Source organism: Schistocerca cancellata, chromosome 4 (assembly GCF_023864275.1).
Source record: "Schistocerca cancellata isolate TAMUIC-IGC-003103 chromosome 4, iqSchCanc2.1, whole genome shotgun sequence".
In the NCBI taxonomy this organism is placed as follows: Eukaryota; Metazoa; Arthropoda; class Insecta; order Orthoptera; family Acrididae; genus Schistocerca; species Schistocerca cancellata.
The window spans coordinates 755,364,685-755,383,329 of record NC_064629.1 but is presented as its reverse complement, the minus strand read 5'-3'; the positions used below and the strand labels follow the sequence as shown (position 1 = coordinate 755,383,329).

Genomic DNA, 18,645 nt, shown 5'->3' with positions numbered 1-18,645 from the left:
TGCATGGTTGGCCATCCTCGCCGCCTCCTCAGGATCAACGCCACCTCCAGTTGTACTATTCCATCCAACACTAGCTTTCGGTGGTGGAGTCCTCCTTCACTTAGATTCAGCAGAACTGAGGGTCATCGTTCCGAGATCCCTGCAGCCCACAATCCTCCACATTCTTCACCAAGGGCATTCGGGGATCGTTCGCACCAAATCCCTTGTAAGAAGGCATGTTTTTTGGATCGGCCTCATGTTTGACATCACAGACATGGTGCAGCACTGTACCGACTGTGCCCAACAATTGCCCTGTCCCCCCCAAATATTCCTTCCCTGGCCTATGCCGAACGGTCCCTGGGAACGCATCCACCTTGACTTTGCGGGACCATTTCTGGGCCACCAATGGTTCCTAGTGACGGATGCATTTTCCCATTTCACGTACATCATTCGGTGTTCAGCAATCACCACACACATTACCTTATCAGCCCTCGAAAAATATTTTGCTTGGAAGGATTACCAAAATCCATAGTCACAGACAATGGACCACAATTTCCAAGCCATGAATTCCTCTCCTCTTGCACCGACAACAGCATCCAGAATCTTCTCACCCTGCCCTTCCATCCCTAATCCAATGGGGAAGCGGAACGCCTGGTCAGAACTTTTAAGACACAGATGCTCAAATATACCAAAGACCACTCCGTTGAAGATGCTCTGATGCTCTTCCTCAGTTCCTATCGAGCCACTCTGATAGGGGACAAAAGCCCAGTGGAAGCACTCCATGGCCGCCAGCCCAGGACCCTCCTACATCTTCTCTTGCCCTCTCCAAGAATTCATATTCCTTCTGGACAGTTCTGGTTCTTCCCTGGCTCCTTAATCTGGACCCGAGGTTTTGGCACTAAAGCAGGTTGGCTGCCCACCATCATCCAGTATTCCTGGGGTCGCCAACTTTTTGATGTCATCTTGGATGGCCACATAGTCTGTCGCCATTGAAATCAATTGCGTCCTAGCTACTCTGCGACATCTGCACCGCACCCGTACAATACGGACCACCGCCACCTCTGCAACCCATTCCGGACCACCTACACAGACCCCTTCACTAATGCCACCTAATCGTTGCATGGGTGACGTTTCAGGGCATCAGTCGCCACCACCAGCACCACCAACACAGCAGCCGCAGCCGACGGACCAGCTGCCTGGCCCCTCTCCAACAGCCGATGGCCACCGATGAAGACGACCCGATGCCACTTGTCCCACCCATGCCAACATCACAACCAGTATGCAGGTCAGCCCGCATCACTGGACGTACAGCACCATATTCTCAAAGAGGCAGCCTCCACAGACTCCTCCAGGGAGCCGCAGCCGCAGATCTCCACGACGTAGCAGCTATCGATCTTTCGTGCAGCTCCCCCCCTGGAAGGGAGGTATGTTACGTCTGCCACAGAAGGCCCCTTCCAGGCAGACTACACTCAACACACCGCTGTGTATCATATAACATACACAAGCACTTGGAGGCACAACCAAGTGGAAACCAATTCTTCAAACCAAACGGAACATGCTAGAGACTAATGCGAACCTTTTTCTGGAGAGGTCACTTCACAAGTACAGGGAAAGTTGGATTACTCCGCCGGCCTCTGCCGGCTTTATAAGGTCAGTGCAGCAGCAGTACAGCCAGTTCCTCGCCAAGCTAGGACCAGCTCCGACGGACCTCACCGATGCTCTTGATTTGTTTTTGTATGTATATAGTGGTTGTTCGAGAAGTGTAGTTTACTTTCAATAAACGACATTATACTGAGTGTTCTACAATACTGAGTATTCACAAGTATGCACATATTTGGGAGCTCAACTTTGTCAAGTTCAATCTCCTGTCCAGACCTAATGTCATCTGCATATGCCACCAAATGGAACTTTTATTTTTGTAACTTTATTTTAGCTGTCTAATTATAAATATCCACTAATTCTTTAATAGTGCAGATACAATGTGCATGTGGTGTGGACGGGTGGAGTATATGGCATTAAAGGGGTACACTGTAATTACTGCAAGCGGATGCAAATTAACAAGAAGGATTTGTGGGCCCAATTTCATTTATTACAGAGCTACATGTAGAGCCTGTGCCACAAATTTTCAATGAACAATGCAACAATGCCTTATATTGTCTTGAGCGAATAAAGGTAGTAGTAATTGCATAAAGTGATTAGCAGTAACTGTTAATGAACAATAATAGAAGTTGAAGTTAAAAAAAACCAATGAGTCAGTAAAATCATGTCATGAATGATAGGATTACAATGAGTAACATTAGGAATCTTTGGATTTATGTAACTGTTTAATACTGATGATATTTTGTTGTTCTTTGATTACTACTAATTGATTTCTATGGGCTCCTACCTAACTGAAAGGTATTTGTTCAATGTAACATATCCATTTGAAATCACACTAGAGCAAGAGTTGAAAGGTTTTGTGCTGTTCTCGGCTTGCAACAAAATCAAGTGTTCTCACATAATTTTTCAATCATTAACAGACAATGATTATAATGACAGTAATTTTGCTCACATAGTGAGTAGGTGACTATTAATTTTCTTTAATTCATTAACTAAACTTTTAACATTTTCCAAATTTATCTAGCTACTATAATTTAATCCAGCAAAAATTTTATATTTCCTTAACCTTAACGAAGTTTTTACTCATTGCCATCACTGCTGCAAGTACAGAATACTGGTGATTCGGTTATAACTGCACCTACATTTCATGGATTTCATTTATTCTTTGGTGTAGATGCCTTTCCCACACAACAGAGAGGTTTAGGTTCATGGTATTTACTATTAAAAATATGATATTTGAACATGACTTCTTAGTGGTTCGTCAATTAAGCACTGAGATAACTGCAGGTATGGATTGGATGATGAAGCATAAAGTAATTATTAAGTGTGATAGGAAGTTAATGACTTGTTCAGAGGAAGAAGATAAAGAAACAGTAAATTTTGATGAGGTTAGAGAGAACAATGAGGAGAGTGATGCTGATTTGAGAGTAATTACATTCCCAACATGTGTAAGTTTGAGTGAAGTGCTGAGAGTTATCATGTTAGAAATTTGAACAAGCTGTATCCCTATGAAGATGAACTGAGAAAAATAATCAAGAGAATTTTGGGAATATCAACAGAACAGAAAGTGGAGTTGTTCAATATTTTACTCTATAACAAAGAAGTGTTTTCAGCTATTGTATTTACCCAATTATAAGACAAGGCTTTTTCCCCAAATTTGTCATTTGAAAAATACTGCATCATCTTATATTCACAGGTTAAACTATTGCTACTGAGGTTAACATTTTTACATTGTTTAATTGAGTATATAGGGGTTGGCATTCATTTACAGATGAAGTTTTGGATATTGAGGTCACAGGCAGATTTATTTTGAAGAATTCAGAATGGCAGAGATGGGCAATTGATACTTGTGTTTGAACAGGTTCAAGATTTCAGAGATTAATAAATCTGCATACAAAGGGTCACACCACTTACATGAAAAAATCAAACTTGCATGCCAAGACTGGCAAGTCAGCAGCCTACGCTGCATAGGGTTTGCTTAACACCTTGATTAAATGTGAAACTAGTTGCAGCTACATGGGTTTTATTGCTCACAATAGACTCTCAGCAAACCACAAACATCAGAAAAATTTAAACTAGTTTTGTCTGAGAGTGGGTGTAGTTTCTGCATCACTTTGTACAATTTGTTATTTGAAGACAAATAGAGTACACTCTCCTTTGCCTCATTGAAGGAATGGTGTACATGTGTATGTAGTGGGGGTGGGGGGGGGGGGGGGGAGGTGCCGAGGCAATGAAGCTGCAACTGCAGATTGCTGTTGGTTTTGCTGCAGTTGGAGCAGCAATTACTGCTGTTGCCATTGGAATTTCTGTTGTTGTTCATGTTGCTGATGTAGCTGCTGGTGGACTTCCCACTGTTTTTCTTGCTGTTGCTGCAGTTGTTGTTGCTGTCACAAATGATGCTGCCACAGCTTTAGAAACTCTGGGATCCATGCTTTATTGGAATAGTTGTATGGTGAGATAGTCCTCGTCACCACTTTTCTATCCTACTTTACATAGGTGGAACACATTATGATCACTCACTTTGGCAGTAATGCAGAGACTGGGGGAACAAACAGGTGGTTTCTGAGGTCAGTGACAGTGGAGTTCACAAAGTGAACAGCCAGCAGAAAACAAAGTCCAGAACATAGCAAAATCATCATAAGCGTAGCCAAACAGTCCAGGGAGCAATCCAAATTTTTAAAATAACAAACAGGTGAGGTCAGTTACTCTACAATAAATGAGGAGTGTTGAAGACTTCACAGAATAGCATGAGGTTACAGTATTTACAGGTACTCTTGCATCAGTGAAATGCCCCACTTGACCTTTTGCATCTGTGGCTGTGCTCCCCATGGAAATTTGAGTATCTCTGACATGTCCTGTATATCGATACTTGGGGCTCGGTGGGAATTATGAATCACTGTCAGATAATAAAAACTGTTTTACATTACATTTGAATACTTGGACTCTTAGTTCCAGTTTTTTAAACATATCTTTATAATTTAGGAGTAAAGGAGCCCACTCACTGAACAGCAGAAGTCATCAAGGGGGACACAAAAAGGTATGAAAACTTTGCTAGTTTTGATATTCTAGCTTCAAGTTTCCGTTGTTTGATTTTTCATAGTTTTTGGATGGACACACACACACACACACACACACACACACACACACACACACACACACACACACAAGTCCCACTAGGAGAGAGGTGGATAGCAGAAGTATGGGTTGGGGAGGTGTAGCTGGCTGCGCAGAGGGACACAGCAGGTGTATGGAATGGGAATGTGGAAGGGAGAGGCAGCAGGTGAATGGGTTACTACTGTGACATTTGGGAACTGGAGCTGATGAGTTTGTGTGGTGCACAATGAAACTGATTTGGAGGTGTGTATTGGGAGGGTGTGATGGGATAGATGAAGGGGATACTGGTGGGTGGAGTGTGTGGTTGCAATAGATTAATGGAGGTCAAAGGGTTGAGGCCAGGATGATGTGTTATAAGTATAACTCTTATCTGCATACTTCTGGAAAGCTGGTGCTGGAGGGAAGGACCAAGATGACAGGTCAACAGGAAAATTTCATCTCCAGCACTCACAATGTAGAGCATTAATGGGCTAAGTTCAAGAGCATTGTACAATATGCTGTAGGCTGAAAAGTGGCGAGGGATGGAAAAGATCCACCACAGTTCAACAAAATATCAGAAAGCTGCTACAAAAGCCAAGAGAGCTTCACTGTAAATTTAAATGTAGCCAACGGCTCACAGACAAATAAAGACTAAATAAAGCCAAACTTAACATAAGAAGGGTCACTTGTGAAGCATTCAACTCATTAAAAATAATATTCTATCTACCGACTTGAAAGAAAATTATAAAAAAGTGTACTCTCATGTTAAATGAGTACAAGGAGCAAAGCAATCTATTCAGACACTCTGTGACCCTAATGGCTCTGAAATGGAGGATGACACATAAAAGAACAAAATCTTTTTCCAATAATGTTTCACAGAGGAAGATAACATTATGGTCCTTCCTTCAAATCACTACACAAATGACAAAATGACATATTGAAATAAGTCCCAAGGGACAGAAAAGCAACTGTACAGTATGTCTGAGATTGGCACCTCTCATAAAAAAAATAATAAAAAAACTCAAAATATTGTTATAAGGGAAACAGGAAGACTGTATCTCTATTGCACTCAGTCAAAAATATTTAACAAAAGGTCAGAAGTAGAAAAATTTTGAATATTGTAGAGAAAATATGATACAGCTGTTCATTAGAAAATGAAAAGCTGTATATGGAAGAAGCAATGACTATACAATTTGATAAAACTGAAATTCAACACACATCTCCACCAAGATTAGGAAAATAATAAATTCACTCGAAAGTAAAACTCACATGGAATTGATGGCATTTCCAACAGAATACTAAAGCTTGTTCCTAACAGACAAGTAGGATTCTCAGCTACATATGCAGTAGCTCACTGAAACTGGGCATTTTTCTGGATAGACTAAAATATGCTATTGTTAAACCATTGCATAAACATAAAAAAAGGGAGATAAGTCTGATACAAACAACTAGAGTTTTATCTAAACTTCTTGAAAAAGTAATGTATTCAAGAGTAGCTTCACATACTTGTAAAAATGAAGTACTAACAAAATGCCAGTTTGATTTTCAGACAGGCTTTTCAACAGAAAATGCCATATATGCTTCCACTGATAACATATTGAATGTGCCAAGCAACCAAACTTCACCCATTGGGATTTTTTGTGATCTCTCAAAGGATTTTGACTGTGTGAATCACGAAATTCTTCTAGATAACCTTAAGCATTGTAGTATGAGTGAGAGAGTGCACAAGCAGATATTTAACTGAAAGAATGCAGAAGATTGAAACTGACAGTACAGATAGTCTGCAAAAATCGGCAGAGTCCTCTAAGATGGGAGTAATCAAGAACGGTGTACCACAGGGTTCAGTCTTGGGTCCCTTATTGTTCTTGATATATATTAATGTCTTTCCATTCTATAGTCATGAGGACACACAGCTAGTTGTTTTTCTGATGATACAAATATAGTAATCACACCCAACAAACAATAATCAGCTGATAAAATTGTAAATAATGTCTTTCACAAAATTATTAAGTTGTTCTCTGCAAATGGATTCTCACTAAATTTTTGAGAAAACACAGTATATACAGTTCTGTGAAATAAATGGCATAACACTATTGATGAACATATGCTTTGAACAGAAGTCTGTTGCTAAGGCAGAATATTCAAAATTTCTGTGTGTGTGCACCGATGAGAAATTGAACTGGAAGAAACACATTGATGATTTGCTGAAATGTTTGAGTTCAGCTACTTATGCTATTAGGGTTACTGCAAATTTTGGCGATGAACATATCAATGAATTAGCCTACCATGCCTATTTTCATTCACTGCTCTCATATAGCATCATATTGTGGGGTAATTCGTCATAAAGAAGGAAAGAACTCATTGCACAAAAGCACGTAATCAGAATAATAGCTGGAGCCCATCCAAGATCACCTTTTAGACATTTATTTAAAGAACTAGGGATATTCACAGTACCTTTCGCAACACAAATATTCATTTATGAAAATTTTTGTTAATAATCCATCCCAGTTCAAAAATAATAGCAAAGTGCGTAGCTACAACACTGGAAGAAAAGATGACCATCACTATTCTGAGTTAAATCAGACTTTGGCATATAAAGGGATGAACTCTGCTACCATAAATGTCATTTGTCATTTACCAAATAGCATTACAGGTCTCTGGTGGAGCAAAGCATTCCTAATGATTGGAAAAAAGCACAGATCATTCTCATTTTTAAAAAGGGTCATCAAATAGATGCAAAAAAAAACTATAGACCTATATCTCTTGGAAAATATTTTATGCTTGCATTTTATTGTTTCTGGAGATGGAAAAACAATAGATACAAGCACCCAGGTAAATTCTATGTTCCTCAGCTTCTAGAAGTCATTTGAAACAGTTATTCTCTTCCACCAAATGAACAAAATATGAGCGTACAAAATATTGGACCAACTGTGTGACTGGGCTGAAGAGTCTCTAGCAAACAGAACACAGCCTGTCATTCTCAACGGATAGAAGAATTCAGGTGTGAAAGTAACTTTGGGCATATTATAGGCTCATTACTTTTCACAATATATACAGGGTAAGTGATAAATGAGGAAAAATATTCCGAGAACTGCATGCTGCCATGTGTGACAAGTGACGGGCCACTCTTAATTTTGTTCTTCTCAATGTATTGTGTACATAAAAGAAAATAAACAGTCATTGGCTAAAAGAAAACCACAGTGTGCAATGTGTTTACAACAGCCTGCACTATTTGCTCTAGCTGATATTTGCCATGCTGACTGCTGCTAATGGACGCGTCAAAGTGTTACTACCATGGCAAGTTTCACAAATGAGGAATACGTCAACATCCACCTCTCCTAAGGGATTATGAACTGAAGAGTTGGCATTGCAAGACAACTGTTTCACAAGAGGTTTCCTAACTAGCACCTTCCGTCTGTAAAAACATTGTACTCTGTGTAAAGGAGCTGGAGGGAGTATGGTGTATGTGTAGTACTTCCAGGGTTCAGTGGACAGGGCTGACTATCAATGTACAGTGCAGACGACAAAGAGAATTTGTTACAAACTGTTGCAGAGGACCAAAGAATAAGCAACAGGTCTCTTGCCACTGTGGTCAAAATATGTCACAATTTACTGTTATGCAAGTACTGCACAGAAACCATTACCATCCCTTTTCAAGTGTAGAAGGTACAAGAATTGTTGCTGGGGGACTACCAGCAGAGGCTGGGTTTCTGCAAATTCACCCTATGGTGTCAGAGGCATAACCAGCATTTTTCACAAACAATACTGTTCACTGACAAAGCCTATCTCATGAAGGAGGGTATAGTGAATTTGCATAACTGGCAGAAGTAGGCAGAAGAAAACCTTCACAGCACAGTGGTACGAGAGTACCAAGAATGATGCAGTGCCAATATCTGGTGTGGTATTATCAGCTGGCATCTCATAGGGCCATATGTGTTAGCATCAAGGCTGACAGGAGAGTGATATCTGCATTTCCTGGAAGCTACATTACTGGAAATTGTTGGAAGACATTAGTATGGCCTCTCATATGAACCTGTTGTACATGTGTGATGTAACCTCCTTTCGCTTCAGAAGCACAGTTCAACACCACCTGGACAGTTTATTCCCTTGCAAATGGACTGTTGGTGGCATCACTGTAGCATGGCCTGCTAGATCGCCAGACCTTAAGTCACTGGATTTCTTTTTCTGAAGCCATCTAAAATCTGTGACTTATGAAGTGGGACTGTTGATGTCAACAACCTTTGACATGGAATACAACATTCCTGTGATATTTTGTGATGAGATATAGACATGATGGATCGTGTTCAGCAATCCTTTCTGTGAAGAGTCAGACTTTGCACACATCATTTCAAACAGTACTTCAGTTTCTGGTCATGTGTTTCTATGTTAATCTAGATGTTTACAGGTGTACTGTATTCGTTTTGATTAACTGAGACATAACTGAGTAGTGATACTTTGTATTCTGATTCTTTGTACTCGTTCCTTAAGACCAAATCCAGGAAACAAAAGTCAAATAATAAAACATGCATACACAGTAATACAGTTCCTCCTCACTTTCCTTTCCCTATGCCAGCTAGCCAAAGGCAGTGTGGTCAGTTGTAAAACACAAATTAGGTATCAAAGCCTCTAGACATGGAATTAGTACATTTAAGCTTGAAGATGAGATCATTGTAAATCCGGCTCAAATTTCAGAATGCTTCAATGAGTTTTTCATTAATGTAGTGAAACCAGTGGTTAATGTTGCAGATTATGAGAACAATGTACGTCCCTTTGGACTAAATCAAAATTCTGAATGCCTCACAAAATTCAAAACAGTTTGAACAATAGATGTAGAAAAAATTATATTAAAACTAAAAAACAAAAAATCTGCAGGTTGGGATGGAATACCAGCAAAAGTCCTTAAATTTGTGTGTAAAATAATAGGATACCCACTATCTAAAATAATAAACCAATCCTTTGAACAAGGAAGCTTCCCAGAGGTGCTGAAGTATGTAGAAGTAAAACCGTTGCTCAAAAAAGGGTCAAGAGAGGATATGGGGAATTATCGTCCCATCTTCCTCCTTCCAGTCCTATCAAAAATCTTTGAAAATGGTGCTTCTACGCAGATTCGAAATTTTATGGAGAAATATGATATTATTTCAGGATTGCCCATGCACCTTATGTACCGGTCTATTTACCGGAACAAATCAACAAGGACAAGCTGCCCCCACTGTCGCAGTCTCCACCTCCTCCTCACCCTGCTCACCCTTTCTGCTGGTACCACAAAGTGTTTGGCGATGACACCAAGAAGTGCAGGTTGCTATGCAAACACCCAAACGCCAACTGCAGGAACTAAGAGATGCTGAGTCCTACGGGGAGCCTAACAGGCGTCCTACACTCTGTTCACTCATCTGCCCAGCCGAATGGCTGCTGTCCCTGGCTACTTACAAAGAGCTACGCCATTTCCTCGGCACCATCAATTACAATCATCGCCATCTGCCTTCTGCCGTCGCTGTTCAGGCACCCCTGATGGATGTGCTATCAGGCAAACAAACTTGCGGTATCAAACCTGTCTCTTGGACTGCTCCAATGCTAGAGGCCTTCAAGGCTCTGAAGACTTCTTTAGCTCACGCTGTGACATTGGCCCACCCCGACCCCTCTACCGAGTTATTCATCGAGACGGATGCCAGCGACATCATGGTGGGGGCAGTGTTGCAACAACATAAGGGTGACACGGTTTCTCCCCTTCATTTCTTCTCCAAGAAACTATCTACAGCTCAGAGAAAATATTCTGCATTTGATAGAGAACTCCTTGCTGTTTATGAGGCAATCAAACATTTCCACCCCGACATCAAGGGATGTATGTTTTTCGTCCTCACAGATCACAAACCACTGGCAGAAGCATTCTGCAACCCACCTGAGGACCCAGTCCTTCGACGTTACCGCCACTTTGACCTGGTTTCTCAATTTACAATGGATGTCCGTTACATCAAGGGTGCAGATAATGCCACTGTGGATTTCTTCTTGTGGATCAGTGCTGTTTCCCACAATGTTGATCTTTCCAATATGGCCTCCCTCCAAGCTTCTGACGAAGACTCTCAAGCTCTCCTACGAGACCCACAAAAATCACTTGTTTTCACAAAGGCTAAATTCCCTGGCATTTCAGATGAGGTGTGGTGTGATTCTTTGACCAGCAATCTACGCCCTTTGCTGCTACCTGGGCTGCGCCGACAGGTTTTCAATGCCCTGCATAACCTAGCCCACCCGGGCGTTCAAGCCATCACATGTCTCGTGTCAGAACGTTTTGTTTGGAAGAATATCAAACAGGACTGTCAAACCTGGGCACACAGATGTGTCACTTGCCAATGCAACAAGATCAGCCACCAAACATCCCCACCTCTGGGCAAGTTCGACATTCCCACAGGACGATTCTGTCATGTACATATTGATCTGATCGGGCCTCTTCCTCCTTTGGAGGGCCATAGACATATCTTACCAACTATGGACTGTTTGTCTCGCTGGGTCAAGGCTGTCCCTCTCCCTAACATTACTGCCGAGATGGTAGCCAAGGCTTTCATTGGCTCGTGGATCGCTCGTTTTGGGTGCCCAACCATTATCACCACTGATCAGGGTCGACAGTTCGAATCCTCCCTTTTCACCATTCTCTGCAATATCTGCAGTATTAAAAAAGTACACAATACTGCCTATCACCCACAAAGTAATGGGTTGGTGCAGCGATGGCACTGCACCCTCGAGACGGCCCTTCGATGCCATGATTGTCTCTGGTCGGAAGCTCTCTCATGGGTGCTACTTGGTCTATGCTCGACCTATAAACCTGACCTACAGGGGACTATATCTGAATTTGTTTTCAGTGAGAATCCAGTTCTACCAGAGGAACTTGTTCTTCCCCAGGTTAGTGAGGATCTTCCCCCCTTGCCAGATTTCATTAGCCGGATTTTCAACAAACGCATTTGCACCTGCCCATCAGTCACTCACCGCCCGAGACTTATGTTCCCACCACACTCTCCCACTGCTCCCATATCATGCTGCATGATGATGTGGTTTGGCAGCCTCTTCAACCTCCTTATCTTGGCCCCTACAAGGTCCTGTGGTGGAGGGACATGACTTTTGATATCATGATTAAAGACCGCACACAGACAGTTTCTCTGCATTACCTGAAACCGGCTTTCATCGACCCTGATTGTCTCACACCACCGCAGTTGGACTCTGCAGATGATCCATCCTTGATCAAGAACAAAGTCATGCTCCCATCAACCTCACCACACACCTCTTTGGCCAAAGACTATTCGCCACCGTTTGCTGGTTTCCCGACCTCATCCTCTGTTTCACCCTGCAGAAGTTTTGTGCCCTCACCTCCAACATTGGAGACACACACACCTACTATCAGTTTGTCCTGCAGTGTACCACTGCACCGAATTAATGACATTTCTATAGTGACGTTCGATGACAGTGCTCATTCTTTTGACAGATATCGAGGTCCCGCCATCGGATGGCCGCTCATACATCAACATTGCACACAACCTCACACTCCTGTGTGAGTGTGACCAGGCATCTCTAAGTGCTTTCATTTCTACGGATGGCTTGATCCACTTAAGGGCCACACATGCCTCCACCACACTGTCGACTGCCCTGCCCGCCTACTCCCGGGCCGGCCGCTGTCTCATCCAGGCACGGTGGCTGACTGACTATGAAGTTTACCTGCCTCTTGCCGCTCCGCCTGCACAACCCACCTTGTTTGAGATGGAAGTACCTGTGGTGCACCTGCTTATGTGCACAATTTCCACCGATGTCGACACCCACACGCCCTCACCCTTGGACATCTGTAGTACTCCATACTGCAGGGGGGGGGGGGGGGGGGGCGGGGCTGTGTGGCGTCGGTAGTTTGTATCGACCATGAAACTTAATGTCTGTGAACTCTAAGTGCTCTGTCAAGCCTTCATCTTTACTTTAGTCAGTTCTTTGTTATACTTCATTCTGTACGGATGCAGTGTCAAGTGAAAATATATATGAGCTACGACATATATGGGAATTAAGTTTTCTATATCCCGATTACTGATCCCATTCCCATAGTCTTATTTGGTGAGTGTACATTCTACTAGAACTTTTCATACCACATTTTCAACATGGAATAAACAAATTTGTTATAGATCTGTTTTGCAGTTCATTGTGTGTATTCATTAGTCCTCATTATTCTAGTCTGATTTTGATTCCACATGTTCAAGTAATATTCTGTAATGTGTAATACAAGTTGTTTATGAAGTATACAAAATAGAGAGTTTGCAGTTTCATAAAATTTCAAAAATGAATTGAAACTGACTGTCTGGTTTACTTGGATGTATGCTCAATGTGAACTTTTCATTTCAGGTCACCATGCACAATTAAACCTTAATGTGGGACTGAGGTGATACTCCATTTGTGATGAATTTATCACATAGCAAGATGTGTGATACTTTGACATGTAGTTAAAAAGTCAAATATAATTTCCTAGATCCAGTAACTTGTTTCTACAGCAAGCAGTAAAAGAGGTTAATCTACAGTAACTATGGTGACAGTAGCAAAATTTGCTCTTCATATACTATGAATTACATACCATAAGGTCTACTGAAAAAGCTCATCATGAGAAATTTCTAGGAAACAGAATAACTGGCCAGTACTTATCTCCAGGAAGCAACATTCTAATACCGCCAACAGACACATATAAAAGTACAAATAGCTTCTGAACGGTTAATTCCTTCTTCAAGGAGGAAAGAGAGGTATGCTGCGAAAGACCCTCTTGCCCTTACAATATGTGGGCCCTCTCATCCTGGAGTCTTGGTGACCTGCTCCTTCTTTCTAAGCTTTTGCATCCTGTCCCTCTTTCCTTATCCTAGAAGGAAACTATTAGTTCCAAAAGTTATTTCTGCTTTGATATGCGTCTACCTGCAGTACTGAAGTTTTGCAGCCTGAAGATAAACCATGGTCATCGATTCTGTCACCTTGTAATTGTTTTATTTGTAAAGTGACTTTTCCATTTACAGTAAAAATTGCCTTTACTCTTTTACAAATTCTGAGATGCAGTTTATTTCTGTAATATAACTTGTGACCTTACTTCCTGAATAACATTTCCATATGTAGCTAATTAGGTTAGTTACAACTGCATTCAGATACACATATATTGTGTATATAATGTGATAAATGTGGCAGGTTATTTGCTACAGAGATTAGTTACCTCTTTCCATTTCACTTTTTGATTAGTGATGGTAAGAGAATGAGTTATCTGTAATGAAATAATCACTACTTCTCACATAGTGTACATTAGGGAATACTGTGTGAAAGTCTAGTGCTCAATATATTTTAACTAAATTTTAAAAAGAATTATAATAATATTTACCCAACATTGTCAATTAAGGTCAACAGCTCTCCATTGTCTGTGCGTGCTTCCAAGTTGCGAACAAAAACTCCGAAGGCACTGGTTGGATCAATTTCTATTTTGAGTTGAAGTTCTTCTCCCAAGCCCACTACAGATGCTTCTTGTCCTTTATGTGTAATAATGCGCATTCGGACATTTGGAGTAGGTGCAGTGTTTGTAACGATATTTGTGCCAGAAGGCCGAAAAGGCACTCTGAAAAGATTTCAACAGTTAAGTTCAAACAAAAATTGGTAAAAAATAGCAGCAAATATTCTATTCAGTTTTCAGTATGAATGTTAGGTAGGAAATCAGTAAACGACATTTTCTAATACACTAGTAGTCTTGAGAAATGTACTTAAACATAGCACTTTTCTGAAGTATCAAATTTATTTATTTATCGATCTGTGTTCAATTTACCCAGTATGGATGATGGAAATGTTTACATGCATAGGTAATAAAATTATACAGAAATGCTAATAAAATACACATAAAAAATATGGTCGAAAAATCTCTACAGCTTACTTTCATCTAGCAGCAAGTGCCTTTATTATATTACATTGATTTTTTAAGTATATTAGCAGTGCAGCAATTACTGTCATTAAATACATTTTAACACGTTTCTTGAAGTAACATGTTTTGTTTTTAATTTCTTTTGGCAATTTGTTACTTAGCTACACATCCTGCTACACCGTAATATTTTGAGTTCAAACTCTATTTCTCCTGCATAGCTGCCAACAATAACTGGCTCTGGCTTCATAACCATATATTGAGTTATTTGTGACATACTGATCAACATACCCATAGGTTATAGTCGAAAGATACTTTTATACAAAACTATAAAAATCCTAACATTCTGAACAGCTCATGGCAATGAGCACGTTTACCATTCAACTTTATTGTTCTGTTTGTGATTTTCTAATTTAAACTTTAATTCAGTTTTTGAGTATGTGCAGCTCAGAATATTATGCCCTAAGAGATAACAGAGTGAACACCTACACAGCAAACAGTTCTTATGCGTGAGGTGTTTAATTGAAGATGCTTGTCATACATGTGTGGCGTCACTGGTGTGAAGCATCATCTCTTTGGACTATTTTCATTGGCTTTGCATACTGCCTTTCTTTGCTCGTGCCATGTTCTACATCCATTTCTGTATTTTCTCTGTCCAGTGCCGAAATAAATGTTATTTCTTACTCTAAAACTGTGTTATTACGGTTCTACAGCATGTAAAACCCACAGCGGTGACCACAGTTTCAACGTTGTGCATTTGGGAATTATTTTGTGCTTATTTTCATTGTTAACAAACTTCATGTGCCAGTCCAAATTGCCTTCGGAGCAATGGATCTACCAGTGTCATTTTGTACTAGTGCCATGCACCCTTTTAACTGTGCTTGCGTATATACAAGTGTTCTTAATGTACATTTGGTTTAAAGTGAAAAATTACCTGACCTCTACCGTGCCAGTGGCCACTTAACTATTACCAGCCCAACATGGCCACAATCAAATGCTACTACGCAGCAGTGACTGCCGCCCGGACAGAGCACACCGCTTAGCGACATTGTGAACTATAATCGTGTGATGGACGTTGTGTTCCACCATCAGCTACGCAGTCACATTCCGGTCAGGTTGATGTGGCGATGAAGTTCAAGAACTACACTTTGAACGTTCATGCGCATGCCTGACATCATTGCTCCCCCCCCCACCCCCATCTCAGCGACACCGGTCGTCACTGCTCCATGGTCACATCACAATCACTTTCCGTCCGCTCTCATAATGGCACCGGGTGTTTCTTCTGCGCCCGTTACAGGATCAGCCCCCCTTGGTCACATCACGACTGCCTACCACCTGCTGTTGCAATGCCACCGGCCGCTACACCCATACTGTGCCTGTCTCGGGGCCTGCAGTTGGGACACATCACACCGTCGGTTGCACCGGCTCACTCTACATAGTGTGCTGCTTGTGGCCGCTCTCTGATGCAGACTTTGGTTGATGCCTGCTTTGCAAATTGGAGTTGATTCATGCTGGTGGATCACATACTGGATACTCACAGGATTTCGGATGATGATGCATGTTTTGTCTGCCTAGTGAGCCACCTCCGTGCTCATCCAGACCTCATCAGTGATCTGCTACTATCGCCACCCACCTTGCCCAAGTATTTAATGACAAAAACATTACTTACTGAATACCTTTCTCACCCTCTGGCAGAGGCTATCCACCACATCATCCATGACGAGCATCCAACCTTCGCAGCTTTGGCAGTGCCTTTGTACATTGATTGATGATCATACACTACCAGACGCCATGCTTTGGACTTTTTGATTGGTCAAACTGCCACCAGACCTAAAACTCCACCTGTTATCTCACATCACTGACCCTCTTGAGGTTTCCCTAAGCATGATCAATGGGGCATACATGTGATCATTGATCACCGACACTGCCAGTCACAGATAACATCCCCGTCGCCATCAGTTGGCGTGACTGCACCTTTGGTTCCACACTCTGCCGACAGAGACCAGTGCCCTCACCTCAGCACCATAGCTGACTATCAGGAGCTGCCACCTAGTGGCCTACATGAGGTACTGCCTGCGGACCCCTGACAGCCGTTGACCTCACTTGAGCTGCAACCCGATTGGCTTTCAGCCCCAATGTAGTCAGCTGTTCTGTGCTGGGTTCCATGCTACTTAGGGGATGCCGCCTGCAACTGTCGCGAGCCTTCCACCTTTCCCAACCAAGACCTGTGTGCACGCTTAGGCACCATGACCCGCCATGATCCTTCACAGCGTCTACTGTCCAATGTTGCACCACTTGCTCCAGTGGTGTGACACTTCTACATCAATGACTTGTCATCAGGCAGTTGCTTTCTAGTTGACACGGGTGCTGAAGTCGGCACCATTCTGGCCGAGCATGTGGGCAAGATGCTTTCTCCTGCTAACCTCAATTCGATTGCTGTAAATCACTCTCCTATCATGGTCTTTGGCTCCATCAATATGTCACTTTGCCTGTCACCAGTCGCCACCTTTCCTTGGACTTTCCATGTCACTGACGTGGACGAACCTGTAATTGGATTAGACTTTCTATACCATTATGAGCTTTCACCAGACCTGCACACTGCTACACTCTGCCATGCGTCTGGTTCTACCAGTCCATGCTCAAATGAACTTGGTACATCTCCACTCTCCACCTCCTTGGCTATGCATTCCACATGTGCATGTCTTCTCGGAGGTATTATGGCATGTCTCTCCGATTTACCAGATGTCTGCAAACAGATTGACGGGCTCCACACACATAACGCAGAGCTACGCTCCTGCACTGCTACTGCCTCAGCTGAATTGGCTCAAGCACAGAGTGCCTTACACATCCTCTCTGCAGAGCCTCTTCTTTCGACACTGCCTCCCTCTCCTACTGTGTCTTCACTCTGCTTCACTTCTGTGTTGAGCTGCACTTTACCTGCTGCTGGTTCCACGCCAAAGAAGTTGGAACTCCCGGATGCTCCTGTTCTTGCTTTGTGGGACACTTTGCGTGGTGTTGCTGCCACACCATGCCCTCCATCATTGTCTGCCACCGACGCCCTGCCCACTTCCCTCTGGCTCGGCATGGACGCTCATGTTCTCGCTTCATGGGATCCCCCACATTTCGTGGCTACCGTGCCGTGTACTCAGTCATCACCAACTGCCAACACTCCACACACGCCATCCTGGCATGCCAGGGTCAGTCAACCACCGCCACTCATGCCCCCCTCTCACCCCCACATGTGTGCCTCCCTTCATGGATCTTGGCAATCATCAATGGCACCTGTCACTGAATCCGCATCATGGACGGCACCCCTGTACATTGGAAAGCTCGATGTCTTAATGCCTTGAAATTACTATGAGCAGGTACAGTTTTGGTTCAATGATTAAAGCCTATGTGGTCACTCACGGAGCCACTTCCCGTTGCCCCTGGCACACACTTTGCGTGCTGGATGCCACCTTTGCCCCCTGCTGGCACCAGGATTTTTTTGTCGAGACAAGTTAGCTTAACCCTGCCATGCTCCACACTGCCGGGGGGGGGGGGGGGGGGGCACCGGGGCACCTCTGTGTGTCCATGGCACAAAGCACCATCTCTTTGGACTATTTTCTTTGCCTTTGCCTTCTGTCTTTGTTTGCTCATGCCATGTTCGACATCCGTTACTATATTCACTCTGTTCAGTACCGAAATAAATGTTAATTCTTACTCTAAAAGTGTGTTATCATGGTTCTACGCCATGTAAAACCCACACATGTAACCACAGTGTTGCCAAATTGATTTTCTTAAGTGTTCTTTTTCAACCAAAAATATGAATGAAATGAAGTTTTGTGATGTATATTTTTGTACTGTTACTATGTAAGGAAGTGCATTGGGTCATCTGAGTGCATGAATTATACAATTTGTTCACCCTGTATATTCTATAAAGAAAATTTGTCCTCAAAAATTATATCTATCTTTCAAACCAACATTTCAGTTCATGAAAATAATACTAGAAACAAGAATATTATACTTAAGGATTTAAAGCTGACTACTTTGTCCCAGAAAAACATCCATTATGCACAAACACACATTTTCAGTAACTT

At 42.3% G+C, this 18,645-nt stretch overlaps 1 protein-coding gene across 1 annotated transcript in view; it reads right to left on the bottom strand.

Moving 5' to 3' along the window:
- LOC126184487 (uncharacterized) overlaps window positions 1-18,645 on the bottom strand; it is a 514,130-nt gene that overhangs the window by 20,581 nt on the left and 474,904 nt on the right. The window contains exon 24 of the mRNA XM_049926880.1: window positions 14,042-14,272. Coding sequence (XP_049782837.1) covers window positions 14,042-14,272 — 231 coding nt within the window. The remainder of the gene's footprint in view (window positions 1-14,041; window positions 14,273-18,645) is intronic.